Source organism: Periophthalmus magnuspinnatus, chromosome 9, assembly GCF_009829125.3.
Source record: "Periophthalmus magnuspinnatus isolate fPerMag1 chromosome 9, fPerMag1.2.pri, whole genome shotgun sequence".
NCBI lineage: Eukaryota > Metazoa > Chordata > Actinopteri > Gobiiformes > Gobiidae > Periophthalmus > Periophthalmus magnuspinnatus.
In genome coordinates, this window is record NC_047134.1 from 13,486,626 (window position 1) to 13,509,450 (window position 22,825).

At 38.3% G+C, this 22,825-nt stretch overlaps 4 protein-coding genes across 6 annotated transcripts; 1 reads left to right on the top strand and 3 right to left on the bottom strand.

The window, feature by feature from the left end:
- The first annotated feature begins 224 nt into the window (after positions 1–224).
- Positions 225–6,853, top strand: si:dkey-98f17.5 (uncharacterized protein LOC569123 homolog). Its single transcript, XM_033972213.2, has 12 exons — positions 225–438; positions 986–1,097; positions 1,185–1,278; positions 1,747–1,801; positions 3,971–4,111; positions 4,184–4,344; positions 4,450–4,548; positions 4,889–5,034; positions 5,132–5,303; positions 5,373–5,485; positions 5,561–5,648; positions 5,731–6,853. The coding sequence occupies exons 1-12, from the start codon at positions 327–329 to the stop codon at positions 5,782–5,784; spliced, it is 1,347 nt and encodes a 448-aa protein (XP_033828104.1). The 5' UTR covers positions 225–326; the 3' UTR covers positions 5,785–6,853.
- An 82-nt stretch (positions 6,854–6,935) lies between these two features.
- On the bottom strand, positions 6,936–14,510 carry LOC117375860 (apoptosis-inducing factor 3). Of its 2 annotated transcripts, XM_055224291.1 has the most exons (22): positions 14,132–14,510; positions 13,995–14,048; positions 11,501–11,688; positions 10,754–10,967; positions 10,475–10,584; positions 10,280–10,389; positions 10,161–10,205; positions 9,993–10,089; positions 9,807–9,919; positions 9,556–9,642; positions 9,394–9,485; positions 9,191–9,321; positions 8,993–9,108; positions 8,783–8,854; positions 8,596–8,659; positions 8,434–8,510; positions 8,244–8,361; positions 8,078–8,176; positions 7,835–7,910; positions 7,637–7,741; positions 7,335–7,355; positions 6,936–7,238 (listed from the first exon to the last, which is right to left on the bottom strand). In XM_055224291.1, exons 3-22 carry the CDS (start codon positions 11,529–11,531, stop codon positions 7,199–7,201), a joined length of 1,818 nt encoding a protein of 605 aa, XP_055080266.1. In that variant the 5' UTR covers positions 11,532–11,688; positions 13,995–14,048; positions 14,132–14,510; the 3' UTR covers positions 6,936–7,198. The 2 variants fall into 2 exon arrangements, with proteins under 2 accessions (XP_055080266.1, XP_033828105.2); XM_033972214.2 differs by lacking the exon at positions 7,335–7,355.
- A 942-nt stretch (positions 14,511–15,452) lies between these two features.
- cldn26 (claudin 26) lies at positions 15,453–16,473 on the bottom strand. Its single transcript, XM_033973169.2, has one exon. The coding sequence runs from the start codon at positions 16,101–16,103 to the stop codon at positions 15,453–15,455; it is 651 nt and encodes a 216-aa protein (XP_033829060.1). The 5' UTR covers positions 16,104–16,473.
- Positions 16,474–17,330: 857 nt separating this feature from the next.
- lztr1 (leucine zipper like post translational regulator 1) lies at positions 17,331–22,724 on the bottom strand. Of its 2 annotated transcripts, XM_055224298.1 has the most exons (20): positions 22,451–22,724; positions 22,121–22,351; positions 21,978–22,040; positions 21,733–21,789; positions 21,579–21,658; positions 21,389–21,497; positions 21,155–21,238; positions 21,023–21,080; positions 20,803–20,942; positions 20,520–20,721; positions 20,284–20,394; positions 20,094–20,186; positions 19,926–20,021; positions 19,680–19,848; positions 19,420–19,589; positions 19,057–19,340; positions 18,769–18,918; positions 18,410–18,515; positions 18,220–18,300; positions 17,331–17,896 (listed from the first exon to the last, which is right to left on the bottom strand). In XM_055224298.1, exons 2-20 carry the CDS (start codon positions 22,288–22,290, stop codon positions 17,780–17,782), a joined length of 2,340 nt encoding a protein of 779 aa, XP_055080273.1. In that variant the 5' UTR covers positions 22,291–22,351; positions 22,451–22,724; the 3' UTR covers positions 17,331–17,779. The 2 variants fall into 2 exon arrangements, with proteins under 2 accessions (XP_055080273.1, XP_033828304.1); XM_033972413.2 differs by having other exon boundaries at positions 22,121–22,724.
- Between the last annotated feature and the right edge of the window lie 101 nt (positions 22,725–22,825).

A 22,825-nucleotide genomic window follows, 5' to 3' on the forward strand; every position in this document is an offset into this window, starting at 1 on the left:
ATACTGTCCATATTTTTCAACCAGGTGCACGCACAATTATGGCTTAAACTATGTTTAAGAGCCTCTTTGAAGGTAATATTAGTATTATGATTACTATACTTAAAAAAAACAACAACAAAACAAACAAACAAACGAACGAACACGCAAACAAAATAGCCTCCTATCCACTTGCCCTCATGGATGCATGAATGTCTTGTCTAAGAGCCACCACGAGGTGGCGCTCTGTTCGTGCAGCAGACAGTGTGTGCAACAGTGAAACTGTTCCCCTACTATGAGTTTAAGAAACTGCGGAGCGTCAGGTACCACAGCCGCCCGTCGTGTTTATAATGTCGGGCAGAAAGCCCCGCTCGGTGGCAAACCCTCTGGAGTCTGCGATCACGACCCCGAGTGAGAGAATCCTCAAAGAATGTCACAGTTTATACGTGGACAGCGATAACGGTAAATAACCCGGACTAAATGCACTGACAGAACAATATGCACTGCGCGCTTAAGTGAAGGTTTACAACAAAATACCACCATCTAGAAGCTGTATTATTTTAAAAGTTGCAGTGATATCCAAGGTGTTAGTGTTGTGGGGTTTTAATGTGTCCTAATATCAGCTGTCGGTCAGTGTCACTGTCACAGCCTGATGACAGTCGAGCTCTGCAGACCTGGGGGAGGGCAGCGCCCTGCTGCTGCACAGCGCCACTGTCCTGGGCCTGATATTATAGACTATATACATTATATGCCATGTTTTCTATAGGCAGCTATTACTTTTACACTTTTGCTGCTAACATTGGTCCATTATCACTACAACTCTTACTACCGCAGACATAGACTATTTACCTGTCAATTGTAATTGCATTTTTCAAAGCACTGTGGGTATGGTTTTCATTATATACTGAGGTTCACTTTAGACATCTAAGAGGAGAGAGGATTTAAAGTAAACATTATCATCAATAAGCAAGCCCATGCTGCCTATTGACTGTTGTGTTTCTTTTCTAAGGTTTGGTGAAAATTGCCAACAGCCTGGGAGTGCGGCTTCTTCCTCCCAGAAAGAAAATCGTAGTGATGATAATGGGCAATCACTCAGCTGGGAAGAGTTCCTTCATAAACTGGTAACAGACTCAATTTTCTTCCATATAATTACCATTAACACCATCTCTATTTGAATATACTTTGATGCAGAGGCACTGTGGTTTCAGGTATGTGGAGGAGCACATACAAAAAACTGGTGTTGCCATTGAAACACAAGGGTTTACATTCATTACAAGTGGCCGCAAAAGAGAATCACTGACTGTAAGTTCAATCCAAGAATTAAATTTAATGTATGATTAGTATAAAGTTTTTATAAGTTTTAGGATCTGGTAGGAAAGTTTTAATAAAACAATACTCAGGACATCGTCTGAAAATCATAACAACATAAACAGTTTGCAAAAATGATCAAAATACAATGGGAGCTGTAGCCAAGGATGAGGGAGCTTTAACTATATACAGTATATATCTAGAGGAAGTTGATCTAATTTAGTGTATTCTGTAATATGTATTGATTTATTATGAATCATTATTTGACTAGGTTAGACCCACTGAGATCGAGATCTGTTTTGCAAGGGTGACCTGGAATAATGTCTACACACTTGGATTGCGTTTTACATGCATGTCAGAATCTCATTTTAGCTGCACTAGAAAGACAGACAGAAAGAAGAAAAGTTGTGAAGGTTTCAGCCTATTTTTTGTCTGATTGCATCCTTTTTTTACTTTGCACAGGGAAATGCAACATTACATCTATACCCTCACTTTCGACCACTCCTAGAGTTCAAAGGCAAGTATTTCTTTATGTGGACATTAGGCCTGTCACAATAAATACTATATTGACTTATCGTTCCATACATAACACATGGAGGAATAATTTATGCGTGTACTTTTTCTGGGAAATATTTGGTAAATTTTCTATACTATAATCAGATTTGAGCCGTCGAAGGTCAAATTATTATAGACACAAACTAACTACTTAAGTGTTGCATTTTGTTATTTATATATTGCAGTTCATTTTTTTTTTTTTTAAACAGTTTTATACATTTAGAATTCTGTTGCATATTATGTATTATTTCGCTCTCAAAATTGGTCATCATGACAGGCCTAATAGACATATTAATTTAATATGCTGACTACTTTTGTATATCACAAAATTTTTCAAATCTCTATGTCGGAATGCTTGAGTGTTACACTCAAGTGTCAGTTTTACATGGAAACATTTAATTTGCTTATTCAAGACTATTTATTCAGGACCACATTACAGTGAATTTAAGGGAGACTTCACACTCAGGTCTGAGCCTAGGTTAGTCCTGATGTAGACTTAGTTTGGTCCAGTTCTAGTGGAGGTAGCTCCAGTTTAGGTCCCAGTTTAATCCAATTTTTAATGTGATGTGTGTGCTTGTGTGAAGAGAAGTTCTGGTGAACAAGTTGGATGTGACAGCCGTGGGGACTGTGTTTTTGATTTAAATTATTTTAGTCCAATGTGATTTTTCACATTTTGCATTGAATGTTTTCCACCTGGATGACTGATCCTCATCTTTGAGTCATAGCTATAGTTACTATTAACCACTTTTCCCTCTCATCTTAAAGAAGTTTAACTTCAGATACTGTCCCCCCATGAAAGAGCAGCAATTAGCAGTATATTGTTTTTAGACAATGAATTGTATGTCTGTGTATGTCAGAGGCACATGTTGCTGTGGTTTTGCTTATGCTTAAGCATGGGTGTGCCTGCGAGGGAGGGCGTAGAGGAGGGGTGGGGGCTTCTGTATGTCCATGCACTGATGTGTGTGTACAAGGGTTCACTGGGTGCAAACTGGAGCTCACTGTATGCTGTGAGTCACACGCCCCACCGACAGCAGTGCAGTGGATTCAGAAGGAGCTGCTGAGAAATCTCACAGTCTTCAGAGCTTCCATAGCTCCACTCCGGATCAGCTCAGGAATACAAACTGGATTTACAACTCCTACAGTGCTTCTGGAAATCTGCTGCGTCAGACATATGTTTATCCTTTTCAGAATGGAGGATGACTCATCAAAATCCCTTTATATTCTTTTGAACGAATATTTCACGAATATCTATTTTTTGCTGTGGATTTTATTTATATGGTTGCTTAAGGGAAATATTGTTTTTATTATTTTTCAACTACCTGTTGTATAGTTTTGCCTGTGGCCATTTTAGTGCTGCAGCATGACTGGTGCTTTGCCCTTTTCCTAGGCACCGGCTCGTGTTTTCTTCTCAGTTACAGTCACTTGAGGAACCTAGCACCCATCAGCTCTTAGCTCTAGTTTTCTTTTCAGCTTTCAAGAGTTTTGTCCACTGATGGTCCTACCCCATAGATAGTAGCTTTAATGTCATGTATTGATAATATTAACTGTTGTGGATCTTGTTAAACTATTTTCTTGGAATAAGGTTCATGTGTTCTTTGCTGAAGAGGACAAATGCAAAGGAATGCTTAGCAGTGACAGAGATTTCTGCAGTACAAGGATGTGATTTGTGTTGTTGACACTTGCCTTTCCCATGAAACCACTTACGTGCCACACTTTGAATATGTGCATGTACAGGGATTCATTTGATGACTTTGTTAATTTGGTAAAAACAAGGACTCATTTTTAGTTACTTGACATAAAATGACCTCTCTGTGCGTTGCCTCACAATCGTTCTTCACTGGCTAGCTTTATGTCCAACAGCTCATGCTAAAGCTGCCAGTTGAAGAGCTGTTGTGTGTAACCATGACAACTGGCATGTAGGTTAAAGGGCTATTTATTTATTTAGTTGGTTAGTTAGTTGCTTGAGAAGCTGTGGCTTCTGTTGAAATGTCACTTGTGTCAATTAAAAACAATTGATTTAAAAAGTGCTCTTTATTAGCATGAACATTTATCTTTGTTATATTTGTTTATAAAATTAAATGGGCCTAACAGAAAAAAGACCTTCTTATTCATGCATATGTGTTTGTTCTAGGTGCCCTGGACTACCTGTCTGCTGAGATTTCTACCTCAAAACAGAAGAAGTTTAGTTTGGTAACATTTATTGACACTCCGGGTTTGGTGGATGGAGACATGATATACCCTTTTGATGTAAACAGTGCCATCACCTGGTTGGGTACGCTTTCTGTTAAATTTTTGGTTCAGTATTGAAACTATTGTCTTATTGGACATGTTCGTTTTTGTGCAGGACAACAATCTGACTTGATATTTGTATTCTTTGACCCAATGGGTCAGGCTCTATGCAAGCGCACTCTCAACATTGTGGAGAGGTTGAGTGATACTTGTGGAGATAAGCTTTTGTTCTACCTCAGCAAGGCAGATGAGGCTGGAAAAGAAACTGACAGACAGGTATGTTTCTTGTAATTCTTCAGTACATGAAGATGACTTGAAACATTAACACAAACTATTTACCTAGTTTACTACATAATGTGCACATATTGTCTGTTTTGGCAGAGGGTTATGATGCAGATTGTACAAGAGCTATGTCGTCGTCCAGGTCTCAATAAATGTGGTTTTGAGATGCCAACAATATACATCCCCAACCCACAGAAGGTACTCTTTATGTAATTAGTAGAGCTCATCTGATTGAGATTTAAGGGTCGTTGTTACCTCAGTGTGATTCAGTGATAGGAGTGTGAATTGTCCATTCTGTACAGCCCTGTGGTGGAAACAAGTTAGATTTAATACCAGGATTTAAGAGTTAACCTCCCAAGGAGATGCTGCATTGTAAACCTTGGCCTTTGATTAGTCAGTGTGGTCACAACAGTCTTTGTGACCACACTGTGTGCTACAGAATCACTGGACATATTTTGCAGCATATGTTTCTTATATATATGCTTATATATTTAACAGTATCTACATTTATCTATAATCAAGTTATTGTTTTGTGCAGCCCAGTCGCTGTGTGAACCAGATTGATGGAGTTTGTCAGACGATTGAAAAGGCAATTAACCAGGCTGTACAGAAGACGCTGAACCAATTAGAGAAAGACTGTGACCTGATCTCTGCCTCTATCAGCAGCAGACTGGAGAAGGACAAGTATGGTCTTTGTATTTGCATTTAACATATACCATATAGTGCTAGTTTTAGTTACTGCATAATTTCCAATTCAATTTTGTTTGATGTGTGTTTCCAGGTCTGATGTGTCTTATAACAAAAGTGTGCGCTTATACTCACTGTTATATGGCGCTATGGGCATCTTCCTCCCTCTGCTCTTCATCTTTAGTTTCATTGTGAACACGTTTGTCAAAGAGCACTTGGAAGAGCTTATTGGGGAAGGCTTGGCAAAAATCCTTTCTAATTTAACTGTAAGTTTAATTATTATTTTTAATTCATTTTTTCATAGATGCATTCTTTTCATGATATTTACATGTTAGGGAGTAGTCCTGTATTTATGGGAGTGGATACCAGAAGATGGACAAGTTGTGGTGGTGATTTTATTCATGGCTTCTTGCTACCTCCTGCTTTTCTTAGCAAAGCATTTCTCAAGGTACAGAGTTGTGAAAGGTGGACTATAGGTAAAGGAAATCATGTTTGCTGCAATTGAATCCTTTGTTTTTCATAGACAAAGGAATAAAACTCTCTCTAAGAAAGAGAAGAGGTCTTTGGCCGAGTACAATGAATACATACAGGATATTGTCAAAACCAAGAAGGTCAGTTACAGTGTGTTGCATTCAGCAATTAATTACTTTAAATGTTGCCAATTAATGTATGTATATCTCCCCTCTGCTACAGGGCAAATTGTATGAGTGGTACCTCCAGCAATGTGCAGCAGAATATGACCTCTGATCCCTGGAACTAATGTGCTGATTTATTTTCAGATGTGTACAAGTAGCAATATTGTTCCTATCTTCATCATCTCAGACTATTATCAACTCAAGTGCCTTAGGAGCTCTATGCAACTTAAAAGTTTTAATGTGAAAAAATCAAATACTTGTTTTCTTGTTTATAAATGGAAATTTTCTAATACAAGCAATGATTTCTTTGTCATATTAGAGCAGCTGTTTTAATACTAAGACCAATGATCAGTTTCTGATATCCAAAGTTAATGTATTTTTCAAGTGTGACAGTTTTCACAAAAACAGAATGAACTCCAGCACTCCACTATTTTTTATCATATTTATTGTTGTCTTTGGGTTATGGTGCTTTCAATGTAGATCTTTTTAATAATGTGATTGGTAGCCATATTATTGTCCTTATGTCTGTTTGATTGATCGGTGATTTCTGCCAGATATGATGTCATTTAAATGTAGGTACTACTTGTACTGTGTTTCTAATTATGCATTTGTTCTGAATTCTGATAAACTTTTTTATGTCTTAGAATTAGTAGTACAACATCTAGAACAATCTCTTTACACACATACAGACAGGTGAAAGCATTTTATTTTCTGTTAGAAAAATCTCATCCTTTGAACAATTCTTAATTCAGTGTCAGTCTCCAGTCTTGGTCAGGACTCAGGTGTTGTGAGGTGTGCAGATAACTATGCAGATGTGTTGAACAGTAATTAGTCTGGCCACAACCTCAGTTCCCTGAGTTAGTAACAAGGGTGACAACTTTCAATAATTACCCTCAGTAACAACTGTATTGCATTCATAAGAGACATTTTAGAAAATATACATACATGATCATCAAAGCATATAGATTTCATTTGTGCAGTCTAATTGCAAGGCAACAATAATAAGAGGTATTTCGGTGCCCTAAACATTATCAGTTATGAAAAGTCATTATTGTATGCATTCTATTGCCTTACACATTTAAACATTTTGTTGATGCATCTGGAAGCCTATGTAAAACCATGCAAATCTATGCTCTGTTTTGAATGTTTTTCTATTAAAATCCTCATGTTGTGTGTCCCTATTTAGTTGCAGTGCAGTTATCTTGACAATTTTACACAGAAAAAATATGTACAAAAATGCCAATGGCCATCTCTGGCTTATACACAAATTGTACAGGTAGATAGATGCATGTTGAAGCAACATGCTCCAAGAATAGCTTACTGCTAAACACAGCATTGTAACAATGTAGAGGATGAATCAAATACATTTGCTTGGTTCATTGTTTTTTTAGGAACATGCGTTGCTGTATGTGATTTAGTTTCTAGGTCTGGATAGCTGCTCACTCAGTGTCTCAGCACCATAAATCTCCAACTGAGGTGTCCCAGGGTCCACTTTGGATCTTCACAGTTGATCAGAGGTGAACTCATTAAGAGCCCTTATCTATCAACCAAGAAATGTCTCCAGTCCTGAAAAAACATATCAGATAATGACAATATACAATGTACATATGTAATTATAATGGAAACAGAAAATACTAATAAATATGATTTCTTTGTCCGTACTTGCCAAGTCGTGCTAACATCCTTGTGATGCATAATTACAAAAGAGATACAAAAAGGGAAAATGACAACCAGCATTGCAAAGTACAGCTACTATAGAGTACAGTGGCTTTATACCCTACAACTCGTACTGAAAAATTTTATATGGAAAAAAAAACATGCATCAACTTTATATACTTTAAATTACTTAACTTTTTACATAAACTATGTGGTGTATTTTCATTTAAATTGTATTTAATTTTACGCATAAACCTAGTCAGAATAACAACATTCATAAGTGTGACCAGATTTAACTCAAGACTTACTCCACATCACGTTTCTTAATCGTCTTTCCAGATCCTAAGACCTCTGCCACTCGGGATACAATGGGATCATAGTTCATGCTGGCAACAGCTACTACTTCCTCACTCCTACAGATTTAAAAAGGACCAAAGACACAAACTGAAGGCTTTGGTAATCATTTAAATACCACATTAATCTTTGCATTTTTAAAAAGAAAATACCTTGTATAAAATGCCACAAATCTGAGCTCGTCAAGGTCTCCTTGTATGATGACGTCATCAAATCCATCACCAAATCCTTTGAACAGGAACACACACAAATATGCTTCAGTAATTTCACCCTGTGTATCACAGCTAGATGGCAGTACTGTTACCCCATCTAGCAATTGCAACTTTTACAGCGGCCAACAGTACCAAAAAGTCACTATAAGACATTAAGCAAGTTCACATTCCTCAGCTGCTTACCTGCATAGCGAATGGTCTTTCCATACATAGCAGACCAAAAATAAGGCACTGTTTTGATCTCTGAGGGTTTGCCCATCATACTGAGAGCTGCCACTCTTCCTGTATATTACAATAAAACAATTTTGCAATTTCAGTTGCAGCATGATTTAATCATTTACACACATACCATGTACATGGGCCATTTGCCAATGTGGGATGTTGACCTTCTTATTGTTCCGCTGAGGGAAAGGGAACATTACCACATCTCCTCCAGCGAAAACACTGTCAACATTTGTTTGCATCATCTACAAAAGGGCACAATTAAAACAGAATGCATGAGCACTTTTCATTTAAGTGAAGTTGAGCTTGTAAAATACCTTATTGACAGTGATAAAGCCTTTAGAGTCCAGGTGGATCCCACTCTGCTTCAGGAAGGCTGTAGCAGGAACACATCCTGCAGATGCCCACATATATAATATATACGGTACATATACATACATAAATAATCACACATCACCAAATACACATGATGCACTCACCTGTTCCTACGACACACACGTCTGCCCGTAGAACTTTACCACTCTTCAGGACGACCTCTTTTAACTATATCATGGCAAAATGTCAACAATATATGCTTGCTGTAAACTTTTCACTTATTTTCACTATTTTAAAATATTTGAATACTGTACATTACAGCTGATGCTTTTTCTCTCACATTGTGAATACCTGTCCATGATGGCCAATCATCTCTGACACCTCGTTAAGCATGTAGAACTTCACTCTGTTTGCTTCAAAAAGCTTCAAGAGCAGAAAAAACAAGGAGTTATGTTACATTTTTTTAAAAGTTTGATATTTTGTCCATGTAACATTGCTGATGTTGCTACTAATACAACAGAGCCTTTGAAGAAGCTTAATTATATCTGATGTTGTCTTTACCTTCATTATGGCTTTCCCTACTTTCTCCCCAAGAGCTTTTTTGAAGGGAACAGTCTCAATCCCAATAACAGAGACAGAGTGGGCCTTGTCAGTGAGAGCAGCAGCCACCTCCATACCTGGCAAAACAAAACACATCATTACAAAGAACAGAGCAGAAACATAGTCACAAAGCAATTTGACAAAGGAAATGAAGCTCACCAATAAATGACGTCCCTACAATCACAGCATTCTTGTTGTTTGCCAGTCTCGCTATGCTACATGCATCTTCTGGCGTCCTGAGGTGAAACACATTCTTGACGTCCTTGCCTTTGTAGTTCATTTGTCTGGGTCTTAAAAGCACAAGACTGCATGTAATTCTCATGTCATAAATTATTACATAGTTATTGGTTTGTAGTTCTTACTTGCTTCCAGTGGCAATAAAAAGTTTCCTGTACTCCATCCTAACACCATCATCAAATGTCACTGTTCGTGTTTTAACATCTATTGCAACAACCTTAAAATATACAAATAATATAAACTATATGGATGTAGTATGTATTACTTTGATTGTCTCAAATTCTCACCTCTTTTTCAGTGAACAGTTCGATGTCATAGTTTTGGAGGAAATCTGTGGAGCGCAGTCTGAGCTGCTCTGCTGTGCACTCTAGAGACTGAGGGGTCACAAATTAGGTTTTTTGTTTTTACCAAATATATTAAGCAGTAGCTATAATTTTTTCTTTTGCAGAAATAAGTCAGTAATTTTGCTTTTTAGATTCACTGTAGCACCCATAATAGTGTAGCTATCAAAGTATTGTTATTGTGGCTGTGTACAAACCTTACTCAGTTTTGGCCTGTCGTAGGGGGGGTGTCTGTCCATGGTGCACATTACGATGCGATCGGTGAATCCCTCCTGCCTCAGTGTCTCAGCACAGACCAGACCTGCTGGGCCTGCCAAAGTCCACACCATGATAAATAATTAACATGGAAGAAAGTTGATTTATGAGATTTTATATTTTTTCACCTGAGCCAATGATGAGCACATGACTGAAGCCTGTGCTGGAGTTTATGACGGCTGAACATCGCGCCATAGGCTTGATTTTTTTTTGTGACTGAAGTGCCTGTAATTTATTTAAAACATATCCAGTAATCTATATGTGCTGATTAAATTGCTCCACTGATTATCCTTTACCTGTTTGTTTGCACAAATGATCACCTTGTCCTTTTCAACTCTGACCTGGAGCAAACACAGACAAGAGCCATGAACACACACTACGTTGTACGTAAGAAGATGAAAGTGTGAAGCATTACCTGAAAAATGGGCAGGCTATCCAGTCCAGGAAAGTCTTCAATGTCCCCGGTAGCAATATTAAAACATGCACCATGCCATGGACAGCGGACATGTCCTTTTGAGAGCACACCTTCAAGAAAATAATTAATTAAGATGATGAAGTTATCCTGCGAATCCTTTTAAACCTATGTGCAAGTATACACACTATGAAGTACCTTTTACCAATGGTGCTCCATAATGTGGACATTTGTGGGCCATGGCTGAAAATTCCCCATGTTCTTTGATTAACAAAGCTCTGCCACTTCCTAAATCCACTTCCCGCATCCTGGAGTTAAACAAATAAAAATCACATGCATTATAACATTATATAATATCATACTAAGTGACAACAGACATAGGGACATTTTTCTTTCATACGTATCAAGACCTCTATCATTGGCATGCAAATTAATAGAGATAATTGTTGAAAGATCTTTTTATGAAAATGTTCTTACTGTCCATTTTCCAAGTCTTTGACATGACAGACTGATGCCTCCACGTAGTCCTTTGATTTATGGTACAGGGGCAGAGGGGTAGATTCGTCGTCCGAGCCATGTCCCAAAGCTCCATTCGCTCTGCATTCAGCAAACGGACTGGCTTTACCATTGGGCGACAGTCCATCCACCTCCTTCTCTTTGTCCAGGAGGGAGAGCTCTACTTTGACTTCAACTGCATCAACACAAACATTCAACGATCATTTTAGAGCATTGTTACAGTGTTAGATTATCTTTTTAGAACAATTTAATTTAAATTTAAAAAAAGATCTTCTCTTTTTGGAGGTTGGCACACTCTTGTGGTAAATAAGTGCTATTAAGCAATATCTGATATAGCGTGCTCCTAATGGGGCTCTGTTAATTGGACTTATTCCATTACTAAAATTGGTTGTATAATTCTTATCAACAGTGGCCTCTATCTGTTTGTCTGGAAAATGTGCTGATCTTCCGGTTCTTACAGAGAAAATCTGGCAGGAATTTTCTCCTGCTGAGCAAGTCTTAATTAAAATCAATGGAAAATCATAATGGTGAGTGTGATTGTAGGAGAAAAGGTTTTACAGCATGAATAGATTGCGACGGAATAATGGGATAACATGGAGCGTAACACATACTATAATAGCAGGTATAATAAAACTATTTAAGAATATACAGATATGATATCGCATAAATATAATAAATACAAAACTGGATTTCATAGAAAGCATTTGCCTGATTTAGGTTTGGAGAAGCATCCTCCCATGTTGGGCCCAGTATGGAGAGACTCCCTGAAGAGGTGGGGTGCGCTCAAACCCTAGGGCAGCGCCACCTACTACAGAAGGATTGCTTGCACAAAGATGGAGGTCTGGACACCAGCGGGTTCACACTGGCCATCGCACATATCAGCTCCTTCACTTGACCTATTTTATGAAAATAATAATTATATTAATTCATATGTCTTATATAGAATTTTATGCATTATTCATTTACTCCATTCTGTAGCCACAGTTGTCCTGGGATAAACTGATCGGTGCAAGACTGCCACTCTGCACCATCGGCTGCTCCAACCAACACTATATATATTGTCTGTACCGTGTTGTATTGTCAGTGAGTTTTTGCACTGTTGTGTTTTATATAAAAGGGACAGACATAGAGAATTAGCCTTAGCTATAATATTGTAGTGTGTGACATGAGTTCATGAAACATACTTGTCCCTGTCAAATAAACCTAAATACATAAATAATCACTCACACACCACATTCACATTCATTACTAGGCAAGGCAGGTGGAGTGTGTTGCCTAAGGATAGACCTACTGCTGCCCCAAATCTGCTCTACTACTGGAGTACACAGGTAACATGTTACTACATCCCTAGTAACTGTATAATAGAATCATTTACAATTGATCTCAGAAAAGTATTTGAAGTATTTGAAGATAAAATTCTCTGGTTTACTGACACCTCGTCAAAGACCTGCAGCCTGATATTGCTTGTCAAAAGTAAGTAGGCCTAATTTTGTTAATTAGGAATTAGGAATGAACAGCACTGATACCTATTAATGTTCTCATCACAGTGCACCTTAAAGGCAAAGCAAGAGGCCCCTGAGGTTCAAAATCCCTCTGGTTTTGTTGCTATGTTGCCCTGGTATTTTATCCCTACATACACTTTCTTACTGTTAATGCTGTGAGTTAGGTCCACAGAGGCGTAGAGGATAGGTGCATGGGGCCAGTAGCAATCCCAATGCATCACCAAATTATCCCATTGGGTAAACAGCTGAAGAGGCTGATTGATATTCTGAGCACATCTTAATGTCCTTGAACTGAAGAGAACAGAGTCGAATGGGCCACTGCAAGTTCCAGTGGACCAACTTCAAGTGGAAAGCTTTGCCCGAACTCTGTTCACAGCCAAACTATTCATACTAATAGTTTCTGCATCTACATTAATAAAGCTTTTTACGTACTCAGTCCTGATTAATTAATCATTTTACTATTTATTTCAAATACTAAATCAAAGTTCTTTATAAACAATAACAATCAAATAAAGTCAACATGTTGCCTTACAAACGTATTGTATTTCAAAGTATTGGTAGCAAACTAAAGTAGGCTAAGAAGATTTGGTCCTCACAACATATGACGCAGATCCCAGTCTCACTGTTGGGCCTGTCCCCAAGCAGTGCTAATAATCCTTCTTGCAAACAAGCTGTCACTTTCACTCACTTCCCTCCAAATGTAATACCTGCTACAGGAATGTTGGGGTAGATTTAGCAGCCACAGCCCCTGATTGGTGATGAGCTGTCTGGTCAATAGAGACTGAAAAACAGGAATGTTGGGTGCCCTGTGGCTTCGCTCTGAGTCAGGCTTATTGTTTTCTAAACTCCAAACACACAAATGTCAGATGACAACAAAGAGAAATAGTGACTCAAAGTAAAGTCAGACCAGGCCATGTCTAACAATTAGTGTCCAGAGACCCTGTGTGATAATGATGCCATCTATCCATCATATTCTTATATAAATCACTTCCCACATCAGTTCACAACCCTGCTTTGGTGAACACACTTATGGACAAAGAAGTTGTTAGAAGAGTTGTAAAATAATTAATGAAGAAGGACAAGAGGCTCATTGGGGTCGTTTATAGTTAATGGTTAAATATTTAGTATACATTTAGTATTTATTGAGTTGGTTGGCTAATCAAGTTAAAATCGTCTTTTACATTGTAGCCTAACATTATAAAACACATTTTGGTAATCAAGATTTCTACAAACTTTAACTTGGTGTTTCAGGGGTTATGTGCACACTACAAAGGAAAGAAGAGTCTTACTACAATCCCCATTTAGAAAATGGAGTAGGCTGTATTAAATTAAGTACTAATAGGTCTTATACATAATTACATGATTTTTTTTTTCCTTTTCAATGTTCAGATACAAATAGAGCCTACTGGCAATAAGTGATCAACTTATGATCACATGCAAGTCCTGTGTCAAGATGACTAACAAAAAGCCAATCAAAGTTATTTAGGTTGCAGATAACTTGACACTGTAGTTTTGAGCAGCATTTTTATATAATTTTAGGCCTATATAATCCTAAGAGCAAAAAGAGCATTGTTTCGTGTTAAAATACGTGTAATTAGTTTCGTCTACTCTTAAGCGCTTCATTCTTCTAATGCGCCCTGCAGTTCTCCTTCATTCAATCAGAGAAAACAGCGTCAGAGCTCTCCAGAGAAAATGCTTACCTGGACCTCAACAGCCAACTTCAATTCAAGCACAACACCACTGTCAATGTAGTGCTGTGGACATATAGAGAGAAACTACTTCCTTGACGCATTTAAAATAAATGTACCATCCCGGTGAAGTGCGTAAATGGTCTTACCAGTGTCAAGGCGCATGGAGCAGATTCACTATAGTCAAACTCCCCCGTGTTCAGCTTCCCCTGCAGAGCACGGTAGCATATTAGCACGTCCCTAAAAGCCCTGTCCCAGTGCAAGCTGAGAGACTGGTTCTGTTTTCACATAGAACAGGACAGCCCCGGGTACTCAGCGCTCCTTTCGTTTGTGGCACGTCCAGTCGCCGGACACGGTGAACCGGTCGTGGGAGTTGCTGGTGTTTCGCAAATGCAGCACAGACGCACAGAAGACCTTTGCCAGTTTCTCAGCTGTGTGCAGTATTGATGGAGTTGCTGAGGGGATGCTAGCACAGCATGATTTCTCTCTAGTCTCTCACCCCTCCTCTCTGTAATTTTACCAACTCTTTCTGCGTTGTACCCCGCGCGCCCTGTCCACTCCACATGTCTTATGTTTCCAGTTAAGCCCCATCTAGTATTTGATTCCCTTCCCCCTGAAATACTTCCTACTTATGTCAAATGTGCATAAAATGTCAACAATATTAACAATGTCATTCACATTAAAACACGTATTAGATTAAATAATCAGTTAATTGCATTTCTTGCATTTACTCAATACAATGTACAGTAGGGGGTGGGTGGTACAGTAAATTATTATTTCACTCAGGGGGTGGGATTGAAGCAGGATTAAAAGGTATACAGAGAGTCTTACAGAAATTAGCTCCTGAGATATTTCTGCTCTCAAACAGTGTGAAGAAACTTGCTGAGACTCTGCAACTTTCATGTTACAATGGGATATTGCAGATGTTCAGTGTAATAAATGAAAAGTTGGATTTCTTATACCCAAAAAGGCACAAGAACAATTTACTCTTTGTATTCAGAGAATGGGTCGGCCTGTTTTTCTTCATCCATAACTTATACTTTATTGCTTCAAATGTATATAAAAGCATGCAAGTGAAATGAGAGGGAGTGCAGCACAGGCAACCCTGAGTGACTGATCTTGGTGTGACAGCAAATATATCGATTTACGACACATTTTCATAAGAAAAAATTTAACAACCACACTGTTAACAAATGAAATGAGACATGTGTAAATAAGTCTAGGGCCTAGGCTAGCATGTGGATAGGATTATGTGGGTAGAAAAACATCCCAATAAAAAGGAGGTAAATTTCAGAAATATAAGACAGGAAAAGGTGAGGAACAAAATGCCAGTGAACATTTTGTAAATTGAATTACTTTAAAACACAAAGAAGAGATGTATGCAGTCTGTTTCATAATAGGACATACAAATGAACAATGACTATTCTGCATAGTTTAAAAAAACAGCTAAAATAACTGTTAAAATATCAGTCATAACACCTCAGTCTTAAGATAATTCTGTGTCCTTTGCTTTGGCAGCGGACTGCCAGGTACAGTTTGGATACTCTGATCAAAGTCTCCCATGCACACAGCAATAAAGAACAGTGTCCCTCCAATGACCAGAGCAAAACCTCCGAACCATCCAGAGAACATGGCCTCTCCATACTCCCAGCGGGGCATCACATCGGGGAAACCCTCATCCCAAAATTCAACCACAGTCGTATAGGCCACTATTGATATAGGGGCCAGGGTAGTGAGGCCAGAGATCCATGTCAGGACCCCGCTAAAGATGAGCAGTCCTCTTTTGAGCCCAGGCTGAAAAATCTCCACTCCTTCCAGACCAAGAAATGCCATCACAATGGCAAAGGCACCTGTTCCGATAGATACAGACATGAGCACTCTGGAGATCTGAAGGTCCATAGGCAGCGCTAAAATCGACTCATAAGCTTTGCACTGAATTCCTACTTCTTCTGTATAGAGACACATGTGGAACAGTCCAGAAAACCAGTTCTCCATTTCATTTAAGTCTGAATTCATCGTTTTCCAAAAAGGAATAAACATGGTCATCAAAGAAGTGACAAAACCTCCAAACGTCACAAATAGAGCAGTTCTTTGCATTATTTTGGGTGTGAGGAAAACCATCTTCTCCAGTGAATAAAGCCACACTCTTACAGTCTTTACTCTAAAGATACAAGCCGGAGACTAAAGTGGAAGCTCCAGAAAACCTCTTAAAACTAAGGTAACAGGACCAACTTGGCCAGCCCACTCACCAATCCAAAAATGCACTTGATGAGAGGAACATAGCCCAGCACTGTGCCATGACAAGAGACACACTGTTTTGTTTCAGTGTTAATTATCTGGACAGTGAACAAGGAAGACTGTTTTAGATGAAACTGAATACGTCCAAAGGGATTCAGTGCAGCGTGCATACAAGTAAAAGCTTAACTGAACGAAACATGAGCAAGTCGGACACTGCTGAATACACAAAAGCCCTGATGCTGATCTGAGATGCTTCCACTACCTATTTCTGATTAAATTGTCTATTCTGTAATATCCTGAAAATATCCTAAAGTGAATATTCAAGACAAATGTATTCAAACACATTACCCCCTAACATAAGTCTGGGTTATAGGAGAATCAATTGGGTTGAGGCATCAAGTGTCATGAATAGTGCTTTGTGCTTGAGATTCAATTCTCACAAGGGTGCAGCACAAGCTACTTCCAGAGTCTGTAAAAGAGTGAGCAATACAATCATGCACAACTGCTTTAACATGGTCCTGTAGACCAATAGAGGAGAAAAACTTTGAGTGGTTAACATATTCTGTAAACATTTTTTTTTTTCCAAATTATTAGTATAATATAGTAAGGAATTTATCTTTACCAAGGGTCATTGTCTGGGCTTATCATGCACAGATCTGTGGATTGTGGAAAATGAAACTCCTAAAGGACAGGCTCATTTGATGGAAGGTCATGGATTAACTAAGGTTTTCAAGTAGTGCATAAACCAGACAGACTACAGTCATTGAATCATGGGTACAAATTAACATTAATCTACATACATTTTTTCACACTTGTGTGTACATAACTGTTCATAAATTATTATTTTAATAATCACAATTCATCAACTAATAGTTATAATTATATCCACACAAAGGATACGCCCCATTAAAACAGTTTTTGGACTGGTTTGCACATTTTTATAGACACTACATTTTAAAAGCAATACATTGTGCACTATGAACCTGTAAGTGAAGTGAGACTAAATTAAGGGTTTAAATTAGGGATGTATTCAATCAACCTTTCTTTCAATCATACTATCATGAATCAAACAGCACTAACCATGTTACTGTGAAATCAGGAGACAAGAATTGCATAATTGGTTTAATAAGGCTATAAATAGATTGCTATACACTTAATACACATAAACACATTGATGTCACCCAATACATAAATACATAAAGTGTCAGTCATAGGCAATATCTGTTAATATAAACAATTAATAGGCTAATGACTTTAGGTTAGAGACAATATACATCAGATTCCTTACATTTAAACCAGACATGTTGACTGAATTAGCTGCAAACAAATGAACAAAATTTAAAAAATGCGCATTTCTACAAGAAATGTGCATTTTTTGACTGATGTGTTTATGACATGTAAAGGACAGAGAATAATCGATAAAAGAAAAATGACAACATGCAAGGTCAAAGGTAAAAGGAAATACTGCAGTTGAGGACAAAGGAATGACTGAAGTAAGGGCCACTTATAGCTTTGAAAAGCAAGAGGAAACAGAGCTTACTGGTTTTGTCTAAGTCATCTTAAATGTCAGATCCCATCTCGGCACACTGTTTGTCTGATATGTGAGTAGCTAGAGATTCAATGATGTCCAAAAGCAGCAGCTGGCTGAGGGATCGTAGGTTGGGGAGCTTGGATACCTTTAGAAAGGGGAGAGGAAAATGAAATAAATAAACCATAAACAGAACATCAGCAGAATAAATAAAAAGGGTGAATTCTGAACAAAAACAAAAAGCAGATTGCAGTCTGTAAAGATGGGGTGAACATTGGGAAGGTTTATATAACAAAGAATAATCAGTGTGACCCCTTTTGTTATGTGAATAGGTGCTTGTTCAGCCGGCCTAGCTGTAAAATACCATTCCAAAAATGACGGTATCCCGCAAAGAAGACAGAGCTAGCGGGTTAGCTCAGCTGCAGCGAGTGGGCAGCAAACCCCAAGAGCTCCAGATACAAGCCCACCCACCTTGATGAACTGATGCACAATAATGTGGAGGCAGTGCTTCTTCATGTCTAGAGCTTGAGTCTTATCAGCCGCCTCCAGAATCTGAAGTAGAAAAACAACAAAATACTACATGGAAACCAGCACCATATTGTGTGTGATGGGTCCGTAAAGATGAGGTCATAGTCAACCAAGAAGTTTAAAACACAAATACCTGCAACACATTTTCCACAGTCACGTTCATCTCCAGATTTTGCTTGCAGTAGGCCTGCAGACGGTTATTTGAAAACCCGTAATAATATGGTGCTGCAAACAGATAGCTGTTTAGTTCAGTTAAGGACCATTTTGTCTTTTCACCAATTACAAAATTGCATTTCTATTTTATAGGTAGGCATCATAAGAAGCCTATTCCTTTTCAGACTATATGTGCATTGTTTGTCTTACATTAGCCTTTGTGAATAAATAAACTGAACTGAATAATAATTTTAGTCTAATAAACACCGGAGAATTTCTGGTAATTGTTCAAATAAAAATCAACTGTATCATAATGCATAACTTCATTGAGAAGGATACAGAGAATCCTCTGGAGGCATATTGACGTCTCCATAGTAGATATAGCGCAGCATGGAATCAAACGCCTGTTTACTTGGAACCATCTCTCCTATGGATATATTAACCTGACCATCCTCAGGCATGAAGGAGCGAAACATGGCTTCAAAATAGCTGTTGAGACAAAGTATAATACTGTGACAAAAACATACTCTAATATTTCTAATATCTGAGCATAACATTCTGTGTGAAAATGTACCCTTTCATAATAATAGCAATTAAGCTCATTTTATTTGACAAGGTCATTCCTACCTTGATCGCGCTGCCAGTATAGCCTTATGTGCAGGCCGAGGGTGTCCATCTAACAGTAGTATAATGTCACAGAACTCCAGACCACCACCCTCTAAATAAGCCTTCATGTCCTGCACCAAAGATGTACCAATGTCTACTGGCTGGTCAGAGTAAACCCGAGGAGGGGGCTGCTGCTTGCGCCGGACGATTTCCACAATCAAAGGGGTGGACAGATGTTCAAATTCTTTTGTCATAATCACCTGGTTGAAGTGAGATTCTTTCACCACAAAATTAAGACAATGCTCCTGTAAATAGAAAATGTGTGTATTAGTGACTTTGATTTAAATGTCATTTGATTATAATGCCCAAAGAAAAATGCTTTACCTTTAATTGGTCAAGTTGCAATTTATTAGCATTTTCACAGACACTAAGAACATTCTGCAGGTCAACAGAAGCCTCAATGTACTGCACACATAACTGCTCTAAACGGGACAACTTAAAACTCAAGGCGAGCTTGTATACATCCATAATCAACAAGACATCTTGTACATGACCTTTTAAAGGAGAAAAGAAAGTTTATTTCAATATAGGAGGTGAATGTGTTGGGAAAAGCAACATGCATGTAAACTGATCTGTAAGAATACCTCTACGTGGGTACTGGATTTTATCAGTGTAAAGAAACTGCATCAGGACCTCAAACGGCTGAGCTTCTGCCTCTCTGATGTGAACTTCAAGCAGCCGGCTGCCACCAGGAATATCCTTTGGACCGTGGGTTGCCCCCTCATCAGTTTCTTCACTATCCTGCTTACTTTTCTACAAATAACATAAAATTGTAATTGATAGTAATGATTTTAAATTTCAAAAGTATTTAATCATTTAAACTGTATTACCGATCGCTGTCTATCCCGAGCCTGTAGAATTTTTTTACGGAGCCATTGGCATCTTGCAGTCACTATAGCAATATGTCCCAAAACTCTCTGTTCCCTCTATATTTTACAACACAATAATAATGTTAGATATTAAAGTTGTAAATGTGTGTTTGCATTCTTGAAGTTTACCTCTCCAAGAATAAACTCTACATCACAAAACTGGCGATTCTCCCAAAGTCTACAATAATCTTCATGCAACGTACACTTGGGGTAACATGAGAACTGCAAATAAAATTTAAATTTTATGACAAATCCAAATGGTGGAAATTGTTTCCAAAAAAATCTATTTAGATCATAAAGATTAGTGAGAAACACAAACCTGGAACCGGTACATCTCTCCACTTCTCACATTATTGTCCACAGTGCCACCAAAAATGTACATTGCATCTTGAATGACAGCAGCAGCATGGAACAGTCTTCCACTGGGCATCTGATAACAACATAGATGCAAACAAACATAAAACTAAATAAAAATATTTTGTTCAGTTACAGTGTAAGTAATTGCTTGTCTTTATCTGAAAAAGCTGTTTAGGACTACCCTAACTACATACACACCTCACTGTCCATACTAGCTTGAATTACTTCCCAGGTCTGAGAGTCCACATCATAGCAGTGCAGTTCATTAGGCAGTGTGTTGTCAGCAGCTCCGCCAAACACATAGAGATGTCGATCAAATGCAACCATAGTGTGACCATAGCGTCTCTGTGGAGGAGGAGGTGAGCCCCGCAGCAAGTGCTCAGTTGGGATACGTGTCCACCTTGGACAAGTAAAAATTAAAAATGGTAAATCAGGAGACCAATATTATTGTATGTAATATGCTAAATGAAATGCAGCTCACATGTGTCCCTTAAACTCAAACTGGAAAAGATTATTAGTGATCTTGGCTCCGCTCTGACCAGAAAACACAAACATCTTGTCCCGGCAAACAGCAACAGGGAAGTTGCAGCAAGATGGCGGAATCTCTCCACTCTGATCAATCTGTTAAACAGTGAACCCCAATAATAAAATGACAATGCTTTGTTTTTGTTTTATAAAATTATTATAAAACTTCTACGGGCCTCTTCCCAGCAGGCATGTTCTCTGTCCTGAAGGCTTATGGTCCACATGTCATTCAACCTAAACACAAAAATATAGAGACACTGAACACACAAAAGACAATTATGGGGCTAGAAAAACAAAAACTAATATACCTTGCATTTCCATCATAGCCAGCAAATATCCAGAGTTTATCATTGTAGACAGTGGCTCCATGTGCAGACCTAGCCACAGGCAAGCTAAAAACAACAGGCAAGTGTTTACTGGATTTGTGCTCGAGAGGTTAAGTCATGGGATTTACAATGAGATGAACTTCTGAAAATGTCTAACTGTTTAAATGAATTTCATCAATAAATGTATTTTGCAAACAATAAAATGGAGCCATTTACCTTCCTTCAACCTTCCATTCAGTCCACTGCCCAGTGGCAAACTTGTATTCAAAAAGGTCATTTTTATTTTTCAAGTTTGAATTGGAGTAGATGTCTCCAGTATAGCCCCCTAAGATTCATTGTGATAAAGTAACATTTAAGCAGTAGATTTAAAGAGATTTTTCTGATCAACATAATATAAAAGAGTTACCAAAGACAAACATGCTGCTTCCATATACAACAGCAGAGTGGTGATATCGAGGAGCAGGTGGGGTTCCAGTGGTAAAAGCTCTGTAAACAATATATTAAAACTGTACTTTGTCACATAAACACCATCAATAAAAACAGACTTTATGTGATTTTACCGGCACCATGAACAGTCCTTGACATCAAAGCGAAGTAGGTCATTTAGCATATTCTTCCTATTGAGTAAATAACACTTTTACTAGTTACCACTTTTGGCAATGACAAAACATGTAAAACTATGCAATTTTTGTATGTTTTGTTATATTACTACATACAAGTAGCTTATATTCAGATTACTACACATCACTTATTAAAAATGTTAGCCCCTACTTTTTTAACAGAGTAATAATGTACTGTCCCTTACCCATTGTCTCCACCAAAAACGTATATTGCATCTCTGTAGGCCACAACCGTATGTTTGCTTCGTCTAAGAAGAAACATTGACGCATCAGTGGAGAAAAAAAAAAAATTGTTTCCCGAATCATTGTCCAGATATTGTAACATTACCTGGCACCTACAAACTCATCACAAGGTGGAAGTCTTCTCCAGCGATGAACAGTCTCAAAAGGCCCAAAATTGAGGGTCAAATACTCCACACTGTCAGAACAACTGTGGTCAAAATCTACACTAGGAGCAACTTTAGTTGATTTACAACTCATCGTGGATCGTGAACGCATCCAAAAAATGTTCAGTCATCACCAAGGCGCAGCTCCCGCAAATGTCAACCCTCCAACATGGCTAAACAATGTAAAAAAGATGATAACAGCACATACACCTAAACAGAATTTAATATAGGTTACGATTTTGACAATAAGATGTGACAAATAAACTCCCTACCTATTACCCCCTGCTCCTTGCTAGCTAACTGGCTAACTTAAGTAGAAATGCAGAATAGCCAAGCTGTTCAATTTTAAAAGTATTTGCGCATTTTGGCCAGGTAAAATAAAAAAATACTATATTCCGCAAACATTTCCATACTCAAACCACGTATTAATTCGCAAAAAATAATATGAACCTGCAGCCCTAAACTAGCATAACAACAGAAGCTGCCATCGGAGTCGCCCAACCACGCCCCCGCTCTGAGACTGCACACTTCCGGTTGCGGCTGCACACTTCCGGTTGAGAAACAACTCAAAATAAAATGAATTAGGCTTTAAAGCAGTGGTTCTCAAATAGTGGGGGGGGGGGGGGGGCGCGGTGAGATACCGCTTA

Excerpts from the sequence above, each read along its gene's own strand:
- si:dkey-98f17.5 (XM_033972213.2), top strand. The coding sequence starts at position 327 with ATGTCGGGCAGAAAGCCCCGCTCGGTGGCAAACCCTCTGGAGTCTGCG. Across the intron at positions 4,345-4,449 it reads GAAAAGAAACTGACAGACAG|AGGGTTATGATGCAGATTGT; the intron begins GTATGTTTCTTG and ends CTGTTTTGGCAG. Across the intron at positions 5,304-5,372 it reads AAATCCTTTCTAATTTAACT|GGAGTAGTCCTGTATTTATG; the intron begins GTAAGTTTAATT and ends TTTACATGTTAG.
- lztr1 (XM_055224298.1), bottom strand. The coding sequence starts at position 22,290 with ATGCGTTCACGATCCACGATGAGTTGTAAATCAACTAAAGTTGCTCCT. Across the intron at positions 21,239-21,388 it reads GAATGGAAGGTTGAAGGAAG|CTTGCCTGTGGCTAGGTCTG; the intron begins GTAAATGGCTCC and ends TGTTGTTTTTAG. Across the intron at positions 20,022-20,093 it reads TAGAGTTTATTCTTGGAGAG|AGGGAACAGAGAGTTTTGGG; the intron begins GTAAACTTCAAG and ends TGTAAAATATAG.
- cldn26 (XM_033973169.2), bottom strand. The coding sequence starts at position 16,103 with ATGGTTTTCCTCACACCCAAAATAATGCAAAGAACTGCTCTATTTGTG.
- LOC117375860 (XM_055224291.1), bottom strand. The coding sequence starts at position 11,531 with ATGGGAGGATGCTTCTCCAAACCTAAATCAG. Across the intron at positions 10,206-10,279 it reads ATAGCCTGCCCATTTTTCAG|GTCAGAGTTGAAAAGGACAA; the intron begins GTAATGCTTCAC and ends TGTTTGCTCCAG. Across the intron at positions 8,660-8,782 it reads TGATTGGCCATCATGGACAG|TTAAAAGAGGTCGTCCTGAA; the intron begins GTATTCACAATG and ends GCCATGATATAG.